At 42.8% G+C, this 18,191-nt stretch overlaps 1 protein-coding gene across 1 annotated transcript in view; it reads left to right on the forward strand.

Moving 5' to 3' along the window:
• Window positions 1-326: 326 nt before the first annotated feature.
• POLR1B (RNA polymerase I subunit B) overlaps window positions 327-18,191 on the forward strand; it is a 30,313-nt gene continuing 12,448 nt past the window's right edge. Inside the window, exons 1-10 of the mRNA XM_008533377.2 lie at window positions 327-761; window positions 5,032-5,199; window positions 5,455-5,601; window positions 7,062-7,194; window positions 8,166-8,302; window positions 9,061-9,284; window positions 10,058-10,229; window positions 13,296-13,467; window positions 14,219-14,500; window positions 16,601-16,734. Of these exons, the coding sequence (XP_008531599.1) occupies window positions 585-761; window positions 5,032-5,199; window positions 5,455-5,601; window positions 7,062-7,194; window positions 8,166-8,302; window positions 9,061-9,284; window positions 10,058-10,229; window positions 13,296-13,467; window positions 14,219-14,500; window positions 16,601-16,734 (1,746 nt within the window). The 5' untranslated portion in view covers window positions 327-584. The remainder of the gene's footprint in view (window positions 762-5,031; window positions 5,200-5,454; window positions 5,602-7,061; window positions 7,195-8,165; window positions 8,303-9,060; window positions 9,285-10,057; window positions 10,230-13,295; window positions 13,468-14,218; window positions 14,501-16,600; window positions 16,735-18,191) is intronic.

Here is an 18,191-nt window from a genome sequence, read left to right on the forward strand (position 1 = left end):
CCGCAGGACTCTGGTCCAGAAGATGTGGGGAGAGGGGCAGCGAGGGCAGACCACCTTTTCACCGTCCCAGTGATGAGCCTCACACCTTCAGAGCTGGGTAGAGAGAGCAGTCATCCTGGTGGCCGACAACATCTGCTTTTCCCTTGAAGCCAGGACTCTGGCTGGGTGTCTCCCCAGGGTCTGTATCGGCATCGGATCGGCGAGCAGTCAAGCGAAATAGAGGGGAATCTTTGAAGACTGTTCTCGTCCAGTCCTAATTGAGCGAATGAGAGCCAAAGACGTCACTCGCTCAATTGGGCGTGGAGCAGGTTTCCACCTTCAGAATCATTCGCGGAGGGGCATATAGGTGGGGCGACGGAAAACAGAAGAGGGGGTGGGCTGGCAATGTTTTGGCGTTTTACAGTTTTAAACGGGCCCGTTCACTCCACCGCTTTGGTTCCAAGTCGAACCTATAAAATCGAAGGGCCAATGGCCGGCGGAACTAGACGAACTACATTTCCCAGCAGGCCGTGGGCGCCGGGGCGCCTGCCTTTCTTCCCGGCGCGTGCAGAGCCGTCGCTGGCGACCGGTGTGCTGGGGGACGCATGGATCCCGACGGCCGGTGGCGGAACCTGCCCAGCGGGCCTACCCTGAAGCATTTGACGGACCCCTTGTATGGGATCCCGCAGGAGCAGCAAAAGCCAGCGTTGCAGGAGCTGACGCGGGCTCATGTCGAGTCTTTCAACTACGCTGTGCGCGAGGGGCTGAGCCACGCGGTGCAGGTGAGCGCGGCGTCCGACCCGGCTCCCTCAGCTCTGTCACCGCCCGCGCCGACGCGAACCCGAGGCGGGCGGAGGAAAGGGACCCGGCGGGGCTGGAGGAGGGGTGTGTGTGCGGCGCGGGGGGAGAGGTCAGTGAGCTCGGGGCCTCGTGGGGGAGAGGGAAATCCAGGAGGCAGGGGTGAGTGGGGCCTGGGCGCAGGAGGGCACAGGCCGGGGACAGCTCCCAGAGAGGGGTGGCCGCGAGGTCACAGTATTATCCCAAATAGTGTGCTCCTCCATCGGGCTGGGCTTGGCGCGGGCTTGGCGCAGGCTTGGGCTCGTGGCACCTATAGTCGAGTCGACTCGGGGAAGGCCTATTTGTGATTCCTGGATTTATATGTGCTTGGGAACCGTAGTGTTTTGTAGGGCTGTTTCTGGGTGCTGTGAGTGTGCAGGTGGCCCGTGTGGGGTGTGCCTCCCAACCCGTCACAACGTACACGCTTTGTATATCACTTGAAGGTTTAACTATCCAAAACCTCACCAGGTTCTGAACCTGTTCGTAGACAGACTGTAATGTGTAAGGTCATCCTTCGCTGTTGTCTTCTCTTAGAGCTTTAAAGGGAGAAAGTGCTGGGCACCGGTTCTCAATCAGGCAGGAGCTGAGGAACGTATAAATGAGGCACAAAAGCGAGATACAATAGGAAAGCGTAGTAGCATTATTAGGTAACATTTGCTCAACATTAAGTAGTTGGTCTAGAGGGTGATGGTAACAGAGTTCAAGTGAAGGTGGTGGGAGCAGGTCTCGTTTAGTAAGCATCCCGGTGTCTCCAGGCAGAGCCTTGCCGTCTCTGATACCTGAACTCTATTCTGCAGTAATATGAGAGCTACTGAGGTTTCTTTGAAGGTTAATACTTCCTTACCTTTTTGCAAAAGACAAGACTGGTGGGAAATATTTGTATCATGCCTGGACTCTTATTGTATCTTGTCTGTGAGAAAAATTGTATCTAATTAAATGTTAATTGGTACTGGGGTTTATTAAAACAATGGGAAAAAAGAGTCCAGGACTGAGATGATGAAGGAAGGTTTGCTCCAAAATAAAAAAGGAGCACATGTCCATGAGAGCTTCTATGAGGGAGTATTGTACAGACCAGCAGTTCTCATTTGGGTCCCAGGATTCCTTTCCCCTCTTAAAATTCTTGTGGATTCCTAAAGATCTTTTGTTTATCAATATTTACTCTATAAGAAATTAAAATTGAGAAATTTAAAAAATACTAATTCATTTAGAAATAAACCAGTAATATATTTACTTTTTTTTGTCAAAAATATTTTCTAAAGCAAAAAAGATATTAGATGAATGGCATTTTTGTGTATCTTTTAAATGCCTGGCTTATTAGAAGACAGCTGGAAACTGGATTCTCGTATCTGCTTCTGCATTCAGTCTCCTACGATATGTCGTTTTGGTTGAAGTAGGTGAAGAAAATCTGGCCCCAGACAGGTGATGACACTGCAGCTTAGCTGGTACCATAATATGATTTGGGAATGTTGTTCCATAAAACATAGGAAGGCAGGGACCGGCCCAATGTCTGAGTGGTTAAGTTCGCGTGCTCCACTTCCCACAGCCCAGGGTTTTGCTGGTTCAGATCCTGGGCTCGGACATGGCACCACTCGTCAGGCCATATTGAGGCCGCATCCCATGTGCCACAACTAGAAGGACCCACAACTGAAATATACAGCTATGTGCTGGGGGGATTTGGGGAGAACAAAGCAGGAAAAAAAAAAAAACATAGGAAGGTAAATGACTAACATTTATAAAGCCAAGGAGAAAAATAGTCTTTATCTTATTTTCTTTGGAGTAGATTCCTCCATTCTGTGAGTCCAAGTTGATGTGTCTGTCACAGTCATCTTTTCAGAATACAGTTGATTCTCATTATTCTGGAATTCCATATCTGTGAAATGCCTACTTGCTAAAATGTGTTTGTAACCCCAAATCAGTACTCACCAGCATGCACAGAGTGGCGAAAAATTTGAGTTGCCCAGTGCACACATCCCAACTGAGGTCCAGTAAGGCGATGCTCTGCTTTGTTGTTCTGAACTCTTATACTGTAGATAAGTGTCCTTTTTGAGGTCTCTTCAGTTTTTCATTCTTGTGCTTTTTGTTGGTGATTTTGCTGTTTAAAATGGCCCTCAAGTTTGTGCTGGAGTGCTACTTAATGTTTGTAAGTGCAGGAAGTCTGTGCTGAGCCTTACAGAGAAAATAAGTGTGTTAGATAACCTTTGTTCAGTCATGAGTTAGTGCTGTTGGCTGTGGGTTCAATGCTAATGACTCAACAGTATATATTAAGTTTGTTGTTAGTGCTGTTGAGTGGGTTGCGACTCCTAGAGACCCTGTGTCCAGCAGAGTAGAACTCTGCCCGGTCTTTTTGTCAGACTGTGTCAGACGGTGCTTCACTTCTGTTCCCAGGGCTTTCATGGCCACTTTTGTGGAAGTGGGTGGCCAGGTCCTTCTTCCTAGTCTGTCTTGGTCTGGAGGCTCTGCTGAAACCTGTCCACCATGGGTGACCCTCCTGGTGTTTGAAGTACTGGTGGCATAGCTTTCAGCATCACAGCAACATGCAGCCACCACAGTATGACAACCAACAGATGAGTAGTGTGGTTCCCTGACCAGGAAACAAACCTGGGCCGTGGTGGTGAGAGCACTGAATCTTAAGCTCTAGCTCACTAGGGCTGGCTGTATATTAAATAGATGTCCTTAAATAGAAACACACTTAAAACAAGGTCATAGAGGCTGGCCCTGTGGCCGAGTGGTTAAGTTCACGTGCTCTGCTTCAGCAGCCCAGGTTTTCACTGGTTCGGGTCCTGGGCGCGGACATGGCACAGCTCGTCAGGCCACGCTGAGGCAGCGTCCCACATGACACAACTAGAAGGACCCACAACTAAAATATACAATTATGTACTGGGGGGATTTGGGGAGAAAAAGCAGGAAAAAAAAAAAAAGAAGATTGGCAACAGTTGTTAGGTCAGGTATCAATCTTTATTTAAAAAAAAAAACAAGGTCATGTATTGATCAGTTGACAAAATGTGACCAGAGACTCACAGGAAACTAACTTTGTATTTCTCCTAAAAGCAGTAGTTCACTATCCACTAATTCAGTATTTGTGGCAACTTTATAGACCATAACTAACTCAAATAATGAGAATCAACTGAATTAAGATAGAGATAGCGCCCCTGTGGCTTGAGAAAGTGAATCGTCTGATATCCCTTTTTTAAATTAATGCTTCATTCTTAAATATGAAATATATTCAAATTTTATTTTATAACAAAATATTGAATTCTAAAATAATACCACTTTTAGATAAAATTTAAAAATTTAGAAGAGGTCAGTTGAACTCACGTAAGGGTGGAGCATGTCTCTGGTATTCTTGGCTCTGTTTTTGGCATTCTTGTTATTCTAACACTAAGGCTGGGAGGTTGCTCACAGTTAATATGTAGGAGAGTTCAGTGGTGCCCCTTCCTCAGAAGAGCAGCAAAGCTTCTCCCAGGGAGAGGAACAGAGAAGCCACTGCTATGGAAGGGGAAACCACCGTGGCCACCACCTTCCCCTTGCATGGCTCTGGCTCCAGTGTGAGGCCACCATGGAATGAAGTGTACAGATAGCCTGAAGGATGGCATTAGAGTATCTGGTCAGAATGAGGAGACGTTTCCATATCCTTGCTCTGCGAGCACTAGTTGCGTTTGTCTTGCTCTGTATGTAGAGGGTATAAGGTGAGACTAGAGAAGGCAGGCACCTGTTTTCGAGAACAGCTTTGTTCTGGACACAACGGTGTCCCTAGAGCCTGCTGAAGAGTCTGACATGTAATAGACACTCAAAAAAGTCTCCATTCATGCATTATAGTTTTAGGTACTTAGGGAGGGTATGAGTAGACTGGATGTAGCTTTCACTGTCTTTTTGTTTATTTATTTATTTGTTTGTTTGTTGAGGAAGATTGTCACTGAGCTAACATCTGTGCCAATCTTATTCAATTTTGTGTGTGGGTCACCGCCACAGCACGGCTTGAAGAGTGGTGTGTAGGTCTGCACTCAGGATCTGAACTCCCAAACCCCAGGCTGCTGAAGCAGAGTACTCGAACTTAACCACTACAGCGCTGGGCCAGGCCCTTTAACTGTCTTTTTAGATGTGTCACATTGGCATTGTAGGCAACAATGTTTGTAGAAAACACATGGGATTTGAAAGAGTCTTAGTGGAAAAGTGCCTTGGAAATGCAAGCAATTAATCATGTGAATTGTATTTCAGGCTATACCACCCTTTGAATTTGCTTTCAAAGATGAGCGTATCTCTCTTACTATTGTGGATGCTGTCATCAGTCCACCCACCGTTCCAAAGGGGAGCATCTGCAAAGATCTCAGCATTTATCCAGCAGAATGCCGGGGCCGAAGGAGTACCTACCGGGGAAAGTTGACAGTGAGTGCAAGTGACAGTGTGTGACTCCCACACTGTACGTTTTTGAGAATAAGGTTGATGGCTAATAAAGTTTATACCAGAATTCCGCTTTCTTCAAGTACTGTCATCCAAGAGATCCCATCTTTTAAATTAAAGCATAAAACCATTTACTTTATGGTCTTCTTCCTCACTCTTTTAAAATACTTTTTTGTTCTTGTAGATCCAGATATTTTCTTTTTTTCTTAAGTAATTTTTTTGTCTCTTATTTTCATTTAGGCTGATATCAGCTGGTCAGTGAATGGAATCCCAAAAGGCATCATTAAGCAGTTTCTTGGCTATGTTCCCATCATGGTGAAGTCTAAGCTTTGCAACTTATACAACCTTCCTCCCAGAGCCCTCATCGAGCACCACGAAGAAGCAGAGGTAATGGCAGGGGCCAGTGCGTTGCAGGGCCAGGTGACAGTAGAAAAGGCCCGAGCCGGGAGTGAGAGGACAGGAAGACTGACAGTGGCAGTGTTTTTCTTTCTCTGCATCAATTTCTGGATAGGGATAATCGGGCATTAATATCTTGTCTACATACTGTGTAGGGCTCATAATGAAACAGTGGCCATACAATTAAAGAGTATTTTATTATGGGGGAAGAATTGGTAATTTTTTCTGTAATTTTCTGAATGACGCATATTTAGAGTTTTTTATTTTATTTTATTTTTTTTTGAGGAAGATTAGCACTGAGCTAACTACTGCCAATCCTCCTCTTTTTTCTTTTTGCTGAGGAAGACTGGCCCTGAGCTAACATCCATGCCCATCTTCTTCTACTTTATACTTGGGATGCCTACCACAGCATGGCTTTTGCCGAGCGGTGCCATCTCCACACCCGGGATCCGAACCGGCGAACTCCAGGTGGCTGAGAAGCGGAATGTGCAAACTTAAGCACTGTGCCACCAGGCCGGCCCCAAGATTTTTTTTTAAGCTGTCTTAACCTGCAAAACTGTTGTCTAAAATGTCAGCTTTACCAACAGTAAGATACTGTGAACATATTGAATGCTTCATATATCTTCCCGTCAGTATTTCTTCAGCTGTGTTAGGTGGTTTTGCAGTATTGGGTTTGATGTAATCAAGGCGTGCAGCCTCTGCCTCCAATAGGAGACTGAGTTATGTGGTGGGAAGGTTTGGTGTCAGGTCTGGGTTTGACACTCAGCTGCCCTGCTTACCAGTGTGTGGCTTCAAGAAGCTTAATCTTCCTGAGCCTCAGTTTCCTCTGTTGAAAATGGGCATATAGCTATCCCACTCATTTTTATAAGGATTAAATGTTAGGATAGCATGGAGCACCGAGCATGATATGCCAGCCATCAATATGTAGTAGCTATTTATTTATTATAGCAATGTGATATTAACTGGAGCTATTAAAATGTTTTCCTCTTTAGCTAATCTGAATTTCTGGTTTCCAGAGCTTTCATATGCTCAAAAGTTTTTAAACTAATTTGGGAAACTATACTCATCTATAAGCCAAAATGGTTATAGTTTTCATCTTTAGACTTCTCTTTGGAGTAAGCTTTTTTTTTTTTTTTATGTCATTTGAAGAGTAAAGTCATTTTAGGAGACAGAAAGGCAAGTTAGGTCAAGCCTGTCTAGTAGACGACAGTACCCTGATTTCCTTCTGTACTGTTCTCCCAGGTCTCTAGGACCTTTTTAGTCTACTTGAGAAGACTTACTTCACACACTGACAGTTTCCAAGGGCTGTGTGCTGCCTTCCGCCTGCACGCGCCCCTTCTGCGCGTGCACTGCGTCTGGCTAGGAACGAGGCTGAGTTTGCAGTCAATCTGTTTCCTGTTTACAGTTAGTTACGTGTCTGTGTAACAAATCATAGTTCATCTCTTTGGCAGGAAATGGGAGGCTATTTTATCATCAATGGCATTGAAAAAGTCATCCGAATGTTGATCATGCCTCGGAGAAATTTCCCCATTGCATTGACAAGACCAAAATGGAAAACCAGAGGGCCTGGCTATACTCAGTATGGTAAGTTTTAGTGATTTTTGGAATGTTCTTTTAGAAAAGTTTTAAGCCATTTCTTAAAAAAGTAGGTGCATCTAAATAGAGTCTTTGACATTTTTTTCATATATAAATTTTTGTTTCTTTTTCTAGTAAGCATTTCTGTGTTAAGATTTCATAGTGGGAAACTTACTTTCTATTATGTTCCATTTTTTTCTCAAATTGAAAGAACACATGTGTTAATGTTATTGCTTATGGAGCTGAAGGCTGGCCTGACTTGGCCAGATGGGCCTCAGAAGTCTTCTGGTCCAGGGTACCATGGCACTCCCCTTGGGAGTCTCTGGCTGAAGCCACCTGGCCTCTCTTTGAGCACTCTCTGTGACGGAGCCTGGCTTTACAAGACAGCATTTTGCATTGTTGGGCAACCCCTACAATTAAACAGTTTATTTTTATCATTAAGCTAAAACTCAGCCGCTAATTGTAACCATACATAACATATGTAGAATAACAGCATCTCAGCGAGTCACAATGCCACGTCATTTATTCTTTTGCATCGGTTGATGCAGTATGTCGTAGCAGTCTTTGAAACTGAAATAAACTTAAAATCTAAACTTCTGCTTTTCCCAATTTGAGCTCTTAGATCAAGCCACCATCTCTTGACCAGACTCCACAGGATACTGAGGATATATGTGCTATATGACTCAGCTCTGCAGGGCATGCTGGGGATATAAAGTGCTGTAAGACATGGACCCTGCTCTGGAAGGAACCTTTGAAGTTTCATTAAATTCATAGCTAAAAGTTACTTTGAGTGGTTTTCAACCCAGGGAGGTTTTGCACCCTAGGGGACATTTGGCAAGATCTGGAGACAGTTTTGGTTGCCAGTCTTGGTTACACTTAGTGATTTGGCTCTAATTATTTCTAAGAGGGTAAAAATAATTCGGGAAGAAAATGATTGAAGCAATTACAGTATTACTGAGTTTTTGACTTTGTTTCAATAGGAGTTTCAATGCACTGTGTGAGGGAAGAACATTCTGCTGTCAATATGAACCTTCACTACTTGGAAAATGGCACAGTTATGTTGAACTTTGTTTACCGGAAAGAACTGTTTTTTCTTCCTTTGGGATTTGCACTTAAGGTGTGGCTTACTGAATATATTTCTTTTATTATGAAGAGATTCATTTGAGGTGATATCCCATGCAGAATGGATAGGTCCTCCTCATCAGAGTTCATGTTTACTAGTTATCTACTGCTCCTTAACAAATTACCTCAAAATTCAGTGGCTTAAAACAGCACTGAATCTTTCTCTTGCAGTTTCTGTGCTCAGGAATTTGCGGTGGCCCGGAGTTTAGGCAGTTCTGACCGGGGGTCTGGAGGTTGCGGTGAAGTGTCAGTGGGGCCTGCAGTCCTTGAGAAGGCTTGACCAGGCTGGAGGATCTGCTTCCGAGGCGGCTCACTCATGGCTGGCAAGTCAGTGCAGGCTGTTCGCAGGTCTCAGCTCCTCTCCACTCACGTCTTTTCAAGGCTGCTTGAGGCAGCTGTCTTCTCCCACAGAGTTAGCCAAGAGAATGCGGCAGAAGCCACAGTGCCTTTTATGACCTACCTGAGAGTCACACGTCAACTTTCTCACCGTATTCTCTTGGTCACACAGGCCAGCCCTGATTCAGTATGGGAGGAAACTACACAAGGCTGTGAATACCAGGAATTGAGGGTCACTGGGGCTACATTGGTGTCTATCATACAGGCAATGCCCTTATTTTAGAGAGTTCACTTCAATTCAGCAATAGCTGGGTGCTCATTTTTCTTGGATAGTAAAATAAAGTTGAGAATTGTTAATGAATTAGATGGTTTAGTTATTATTAGTGATTAAAAAGAAACCTTTTTTTTCTATTCTAGGCACTTGTCAGCTTTTCCGATTATCAGATTTTTCAGGAGCTCATCAAAGGAAAAGAGGATGACTCTTTCTTCAGGAACTCTGTTTCCCAGATGTTAAGGATTGTAACAGAAGAGGGTTGTTCCACACAAAAACAGGTCCTTAACTATCTAGGTGAACGCTTCAGAGTAAAACTCAACCTTCCTGACTGGTATCCGGATGCACAGGCTGCGGAGTTTCTGTTTAAGTATGTGTCCTTCTGCCGACACTGTTTCTGAAGGGTGGAGGGTGCCAGCGGTTCTTTGTATTGAGGTAGTTGGGGCTGGTGAGTCATCTGGAAATCAGAAGACCTGGGGGTAGAATTCTGGTCTCGCAAAGTAGGGGCTAGCTTTGTTTCTGTGCCCATCCTCACCTTTCTTACTTTTTATGGTAGTTTTTTATTTTGTGATACTTTGTAGCCTTTTTTTTGAAATAACTTGAAACTTCCAGAATTGCTGCAAAAATAGTTTATTGGATACTTATGTTTACTAGTTGTTAACATTTTTACTACATTTGCTTTATTTCTTTCTCTGCACGTAGGTGAACATTTTTCTTTCTGCCTCATTTGACAGTTGCCTGCATCACGTCCCTTTCTTTCCCCAGGGCAAGGACTTTGTCTTAGTAACCCCTGTGTCGTCATTGAACGAGCCCTGCTCTAGACCAGTGCTGTCCAGTATGTAGCCATGAGCCACATGGTGAGCACGCGAATGGCCAGTGCAGCTGAGAAACTGAATCCCTAATTTGATTTCATTTTAATTAATTGAAATTTAAATAGCCACATGTGGATTGTCGCGATCATGTTGGCCAGCACAGTTCTAGACCTTCTGTTCTTTTGCTAATATTACCAGTAAAAGTAAAAAGCAATCTTTTCAAGGTGAATAAGGACTTTTACATAAACATGAATTGGGGACATTGGTTAGTCGAACATCAAGTAGTATTAATAGCTGAATTGTTTTAAGCTTTTTCTTTCTATTTTGACAGCCAGTGCATTTGTATCCACTTGAAATCCAATACTGAAAAGTTTTATGTACTTTGTCTCATGACCCGGAAGCTCTTTGCTTTAGCCAAAGGAGAGTGCATGGAGGAGAATCCTGATAGTTTAGTGAATCAAGAGGTCCTCACACCCGGTCAGCTCTTCCTCATGTTTCTCAAGGTAAACACATGCTGCTCTCACCCTGGACCAGTTGTGCCTCTGGTGGAATGGTGTGACAACATCCAGCAGTATTGTCATCTGCCTGTTTACGTAGTCTTCTTTTCCTGTTTTTGTTTATGTAGCAGTAAGGGGCTTAATCAAAGATCAGATCTTATGCCAGCTTCAGAAATTTCTTTAACTTTTTTTTTATCTTAAATATTTTTATATAGGTTAAGTAAAGACAAAATCAAATCTTGGTCATAACATTACTGATAAAGTGTAAATGGCCTATATAGGTACATAAAGTCAATCTTCATTATTCGCAGATTCTCTATTTGCAAATTCACCTGCTCACTAAGACTTACTCGTAACCCCAATATGAGTACTCACAGTGCTTTCATGGTCATTCACAGACGTGCACAGAGTGGTAAAAAATTGGAGTCTCCTAATGCACGTGTTCCCAGCTGAGGTCCAGCAAGGTGATGCTCTGCCTTCTTGTTTCAGCTCTTGTGCTGTAATCAAGGGTCTATTTAGTACCATGTTCTTCACATTCTGTGCTTTTTGTTGGTGATTTGGCTGTGGTCCACAAGCATAGTGCTGAAGTGCTGTCTAGTGTTCCTACAACACAGGAAGGCTGTACTGTGCCTGATGCAGGAAATACGTGCACTAGATAAGCTCTGGTTGGGTGTGAGTTACAGTGCTGTGGGCTGTGAGTTCAGTGGTAACGAATCAGCAACGTAAAATAAGGTGTCTTTCAACAGAAACGCGCACAAAACAAGCTTATGCACTGATCGGTCATGGAAATGTTGTGAGCTGAGACTTGCAGGCACCTACCCCTATTTCCTCTCAGAGCAATGGTTCAGTTCTCACCGATTCAGTGTTCATAGTGACATTGTAGAACATGATTACTGTTAATAACGAGAGGTTTCTGTGTGGGGAGAGAGAGTGTTGGCATGGCACAAAAATGATTTCATTAGAAAGTTGGCAGTATTTTATATTTTGATTATCACTAAAAAGGATTTAATCTAAGAGATAACATAGTGAGATGGAAGATGGAGAAGACTGCAGTAAAACTGTCCTATTTCCTTGTCGAGTAAGTAAATCCTATTTAAATTCTTACTGAAAAGTAATAGCTTTTATTTGTCTGCTCTATCCGTAAAATTAGATGGAAAAATTTCAGCAGTCTAGAATTGCCCTGATAAAAATTGAAATCAGGCAGAAGTTTTCTGTTATTGGTAATTTCAGTAGCCTCACAAGTAAAGGCTAATTTATATTTCCCTTCTTCTTAACCTGAAGCATGGTGGGCTCACTGGACCCCCCAGTGTTAGAAATTATCTTAGGTTGCAAGGCGTTGCTAAGCTGACCTGTTTCAGCAACAGTCGAAACAGAGAAAGTTGAGGCTTCTTCAGAGAATTCATTGCTTAAAAGTGTCTACTTTCTTTACCTTTTCGCCAGCTATATTTAAGCTTCTAACTCTCTGAATTTGAGACACAAAATCTTCAGAAGGTACATGACAGTGACATAATGAGCTCCAGACTCTAGCCGTTTCCCTGAGCAGCAGAGATTGAAGCCTCCTGTGTGACTCAGGCGGTTGGTTCTGAGACTGTTAACGAGGGTGCAGGGGAGAAGCATTGAAGAGCTGCCCTGTCTGAACTGTCATAACAGATAATGTAGACGCTGTTCGTCATTTCTGTGGCATCGCCCCCTCTCTGCCATCTGCATTGTCTCTTCATCGCTTCAGATTAGCCCAGCTTCATACTTTCACGCCTTTTACCAGGAAGGCTTCTGAGCGGTCTCTTGCTCGCTTCTGCTTGTACTGATGTGTGCAGGTTGCATTTACAAGTCCCCAGTCACTCATCTGCAATTCCAGATCCCAAAAGTGCTAAATCCCAAAAAATGTGAGTTGGCAGCAAAACCTGACCTGAACTGACAGGAGGCTGTTTATGACTTTTATTTATCCTACTTAGTGCAACAATCTGTGTTTCACTGTAGAAATGTGTTTGATTACAAGCCAATGCCTCAGTCTCCATCATAGGTGTTAGGTAATAAAAGGTTTATGCACTCGTTACCTCACTAAAGTCTGGAAAATTCTTAATACTGAAATACATTTCTCCCAAGGGTTTTCAGTGGTCCTGTAATGCACTGCTTCCTGAAGAAAAGTTTGTTGTGAGGCATAAATAAGTATACAGAGGGCCAGCTCATCGTATGTGCTCAATAAATGCTAGGTCCTTGCCTTAGCAAGTTAACTACAAAGAGACAGTAGGCAGGCCTCGGACAAGGGAGAGAGAATGAGCTCCTTATTCCTCCAGCCTCCTCCTGTCTCAGGTTACAGCTTTTCTCTGTTTCTCACCTCTGGGACTTGCCTTCCTCTTTTCTGGCTCTTTTTTCTTCTACTCATTTTCCATTATATTTCAGATTTTATATGAGAAGAATGTATCAGTCTTTCCTACGAGTGTGTCAGCGGTCTTGTATGTTGGGTGTACTTGGGGGGCTTTGAGCGCTTGGTTACTTTTGTTTTGGGGACAATAGGCTGCTGCTTGGTCTCAAAGCTTTGTTGCATGTTTCTGGGATTGAAGCTCTTCTGACTGCTTGAAAAGAGCATTTTAATTAAAAAGTTTTCTAAGGCCAAAGGAAACCAGTTTTGATTCTTTCCATTAGTGTGAATAATCTTGACTGGGAGTGATTTTGCCCCAACCCAAGGGACATTTAACAATGTCTGGAGACACTTTTGGTTGTCACAATTTGGGGAGTTGTACTGGCATCCAGTGGGTAAGGGCCAGGGATGCTGCTCACCGTCCTACAATGCCCAGGACAGCCCCTCACCATAAAGAACCAGCCAGCCAAAATGTCAGTGGTGCCAGGGTTAAGAAACCCTGACCTATAGGAGCTTGTGTCTTCTGTCTTGGGAAATGCCTGACCTGTGATAGTGCATTGAGAAGCTGTTTTTTGGGTATATAGTTTGGATATTTTCTACGTTAAGCGTATGCATTAGTGGGCCTTTGTTATGGATGTACAGATTATGTGGGAGTAAATAATGAAACGTGTAATAGTTAAACGATGTAATTTAAATTTTTTTTCTTGTTTCAGGAAAAAATGGAAGCTTGGTTAGTATCTATTAAAATAGCTCTAGACAAGAAGGCTCAGAAGACCGATGTGTCCATAAACACTGACAATTTGATGAAGATTTTTAATCTGGGAACAGACCTTACAAAACCATTTGAATATCTTCTTGCTACTGGGAATCTGCGTTCTAAAACAGGTGAAATTCAATAGATAGGCTCCACTTTAGTTAGGTTTTTCAAATTATTTGCTCATTGTAGATTTATGTATCACTGAGGTTCTGTTTAAAAGTGAACTTCTCCTTTTCACTAAAGACAGATTTCATGTTGTCACTTTTGGCAAGTTCACATCAGGCTGAAGGCTTTAGACAAGGTGCCTCCATAGCTTAAATCCAGTTCTAATGATCATTGAACATTTGCTGTGCCTCTTTCTAGAAAACTAAAGACAACTTAGATCTCTGTGGAAGGGTTGCCTAGACAGGTGGTCTGGGAGGGGTGATAACACATGCCCGTCCCTAAACCAATTGCGTCAGAATGGCCTGGGGGACTTTCAAGAGTGGCAGTTGAAGGCCCAGAAATCTGCATTTTTTAACAGATGATACTGATGCAGATTCTTTTAGGACTAACAACTGCTTGTGCATTGTTCAGCCCTCGCTGATGAATCCCATTTAATTACTTGCCTTTTTATTACTCATGTGCTGGTTTCCCACAAAGGAAGTAGTGGTAAAGGAGATAGGGAACCAGTAGGGGCTAACACAATTTGTGAAATCTGGAGATTTTTACTGCTTTTTGTAAACTTCCCGCTCATCAGAGCTAATAGGGTGAACTTTATAGTAACCCCCTGTATGTTTGTCGTATGCCCTGAGGTTTTTTCGTCAGAGCCTCAAATAAAAATTCTTTTTTTTTTTTTTAAGTTTAACCCTTTCTTTGAATGACTTTTGTTTTATTAAGGTCTTGGCTTCCTGCAAGATTCTGGACTTTGTGTTGTGGCTGACAAGCTGAACTTCATACGCTATCTCTCCCATTTCCGCTGTGTGCACAGAGGGGCAGATTTTGCCAAGATGAGGACCACCACAGTACGCAGGCTGCTGCCGGAGTCCTGGGGTTTCCTTTGTCCTGTGCACACCCCAGACGGGGAGCCCTGTGGTCTGATGAACCACCTAACTGCCATATGTGAGGTCGTCACGCAGTTTGCGTATACAGCATCTGTTCCAGCCTTGCTCTGCAGCTTGGGTATGTGGTGTTCAGTGATAAACGGTCTTGTTTGGGTGTGTGGGTTTTAACAGGCGCAGACTGTTAAGTTATGCTTCTTTGGGGGCTGAGCAGAGAATGCCTGCAAGAGTTCTTTCTACTCTTCTATGCAGGAGTTGAGCTGCTTTGTTGGCTGCTCCGGAAGAAGATCAGATTCATTCTTTGAAAATGAATGGAGGAGAAATTAAGGTTGCAGTTTTGTTCTTTCAAAAAAAAAAAAAGAGGTATCAAAGCACTTGAAATAGAGCAGCATGTAATGTTGGAAGTAACATTTTGGGTAGCTCTCCCTGCATCTGCTGGGTCCACCACTGTATGTCTTGGGAGGCAAGAGTGTCGGTTTGCAGAAAGACAGCTAAAAAGGTTGTCCAGGCTGTACCCTGATGTCGTCAGATCCATAGCCTTTGTTCCTAGTGGCCTTGCAGCTGCTCTCTGCTCTCCCTGGAAAGCTGTCTCGCGTGCTGTTCTTCAGGGTTTGGCGCTTGGTTTTGGTTTCCCTTCGTACAGAAAGACGTCAGCCTTTACTTTGGGCATTCTTCACTCTCCTGTTCCTGGGGTTCTCTGGTTGCGATCTGGAGACAAAAATGTTTCTGTGTCTTTGGTGGGCTGTGGGTGGGGGTCTCCAGTGGGATTAATGCTTATACACTAAAACTTCTGGTTCACAGGAATCAGATGATAGATATTCTCAATCAACCAGAAGGGTATTGAGTCCAGAGTCAAGAAATTTCTGCTTAAATGTACTTCTGCCAATTAGTGGCCTTTGAGGAGGGAGCCTCACAGAAAGAAATCAGGAAATACGCAAGATTCAGAGGATATAATCAATGTAATTTTTCGGTTCTCTGTCTACAAGGAAAAGAATCATTTTCTTTGCCACCAGTGATTAAAAATGTCAAAGTGCAGGAAAGGGTAGGAAGAAGAAACAGAGTGGAGAGTTGGAAACTGTATCACACTGCAGGAGAAGACATGGGATAGGTTATTTGCTCTGACGCTGGGGAAGAAGGCAGAATAGAAAATGCTAGCTTTCCATGGAGATGCTCATGTTAGGGTGATGGATGAAACATTGAGTGTGTAACCTGTGATACTTTGTAAAACACTTGCTGTCTTCACAAGGTATTTATGATTCGTGGAAGAGTATCTTTTTTATTTAATTACAGGTGATTCTTGATATTTATGGTACTTCTGTTCTGTGAAGTCACCGCTAACACTGAATTAGCGATTACTGAGCCTTTGCTCCTAAGGAACATGAAGGTTAAGTTCCTGTGAGCCTCTGGTCACGACATTTTTGTCAGTCAGTTGATATGTACATAGCCTTGTTTTATGTGTGTTTCTGTTTAAGACAGCTTATTTAATATATATTGTGATTCATTAACATTGACCTCTCAGCCAACAGCCCCATAACTATAAGCTTATCTAATGTACTTTTTCCATAAGGCACAGCACAGCCTTGTGCTTAGGAACATTAGACAGCACTACACTTGAATGCCGTTTTGTAGTCCTGCAAAAAGGATGCTCATTTCCAGTGTGAGAGCTGAAAGGGGAAGGCAGAGCGTCGCCTTGTTTGACTTGAGCTGAGAACATGTGTATTAGGCAACTCAAATTTTTCACCAGATGTCCTCAAATGACCGCAGAAGTGCCAATAGTATTGATATCATGGTGACAAATTTTAGCAAGTGGGCAAATTTGCAGATACGGAATCCACAAATTCCGTATCTTTGTGAATCCGAAGTCTTTGTGAATCGCTCTATCCCTTGATCTTGATCTTGAGGATCAAATGTAATTAGATTTTTTGGAAAGAGTTAATATATTTACATGGCTCAGAAATCAAAATATAAAAGGTGTATGGTGAAAAGTCTCCATTAACACCCTGGTCCCTCTGCTGCTCTCCCCATAGGCAGGCAGTGTCACTAGCACTTGAGTGTCCTTGCTGAAGTGAGGTAGACGCTTATGCAAGCAACACAAACCACTCCAGTTTAGAGACAAGATGCCTGGATATCTGAGATGAAGAAGCAGTTGTTGAACCCATCTGGAGGGGATTGTTCGTGTTGGAAAATGCCTTCTGATGTGACCTTCTGTTCACTTCACCAGGGGTCACTCCAGTTGATGGGGCGCCGCACCGACCGTACAGTGAGTGCTACCCTGTCCTGCTGGATGGCGTCATGGTGGGCTGGGTGGACAAGGAGCTCGCTCCCAGCATTGCGGATTCTCTCCGACATTTTAAGGTGATCTTGAGTCTTTGTGAATCGCTCTATCCCTTGATCTGAGGTTTTTGGTCCTTCTCTAGTTGTTGAGGAAGCCCCAGGGCAGACTAGGGTGGTCAAGGGGTACGCAGGTCAGAAGCTGATTCTGAAAGTTCCTTTACATTCCCTCTGGTGGCAGAGTCTTGTCCTGACCTCATAGGTTGGGGTTATTGACAGAATTTGACCTGTACACATATTTTTGGAAGTTTCTTTGAGGCCCTAGTCTGCTAATCTAACAAATTTTAACCTTTTTTTCTTTGTAAATAATAGTGGCATATAGGGGACCTCAAAATATATTTAATATTCATATTTCAAGTATAAATCTTAAAGATATGCAAGATAGAGGTCATACCCTGTTGCCTTCTGGGTCTTGAAAACTTACTTTTAAAGTCAAGTAGGATGGTGTTCTTTGAATAACTTATCTTTGGAATTTCCTCCTGACGAGAGTCTTTGTTGCTTAGATAATGGCTGTTAGAAGAATTGTTCTTGGGCAGCAAGGTGAATTGTACTTCATGTTCTGTTCTATTTTGTTTAGTTTTGGTCTTTTGAGTTTGTAAAATCGTTTTACTTTGATATAATTTTACACTTGAAAAGATGTCTGAACAGTACAAAGAACTCCCTTTTTTCTTTTGAACCATTTGAGATTAATGTATAGACATGTCCCCCTTTCCATAAAGATTTCAGTGTATTTTTTGTAAAAACAAAGACTTTTTCTCTTCAGCAACATTCCTTTATTTGTTCATTTACATCAGCTTAGATTTATTTATAGATGGCTTGTTTTATTTTGAGTATTCTGTTACTATTGTTTATTTTGATGCTCAAATTGTATCAGATTTGACTATCTGGACTGGTCCCTGTGGGTTTTTGTTTCGTTTTTATACGTAACAGAATTTACAGTTTCAACCATTTTCAAGTGTATAGTTCAGTGGTGTTAAGTACATTCATATTGTTGTGCAACCATCACCCTGTCCATCTTCTGAACTTTTTCATCATCCCTCACTGAAACTCTGTCCCCATTCAACAGTAACGCCCCGTCCACACTTCCCCAGTTCCTAGTAACCAGTTTTCTTTGTCCATGAATTTGACTTTCCTAGGTACCTCATATAAGTGGAATCATACAGTATGTGTCCTTTTGTGTCTGGCTTATTTCACTTAGTATAATGTTTTCAAAGTTCATCCATGTTGTAGCATGTATCAGAATTTCATTCCTTTTTAAGACTGAATAATATTCCATTGTGTTTATATGTGTGTGTGTGTCTATATATATATGTGATATATATATATATATATATAGACACACCGCGTTTTGTTTATCCATTCATCCATCGATGGACACTTGGGTTGTTTCCACCTTTTGGCTATTGTGAATAATGCTGCTATGAACATGTGTGTACAAGTAACTGTTTGAGTCCCTGCTTTCAATTCTTTTCAGTATATAC

This window comes from Equus przewalskii, chromosome 14 (assembly GCF_037783145.1).
Source record: "Equus przewalskii isolate Varuska chromosome 14, EquPr2, whole genome shotgun sequence".
Classification (NCBI taxonomy): domain Eukaryota; kingdom Metazoa; phylum Chordata; class Mammalia; order Perissodactyla; family Equidae; genus Equus; species Equus przewalskii.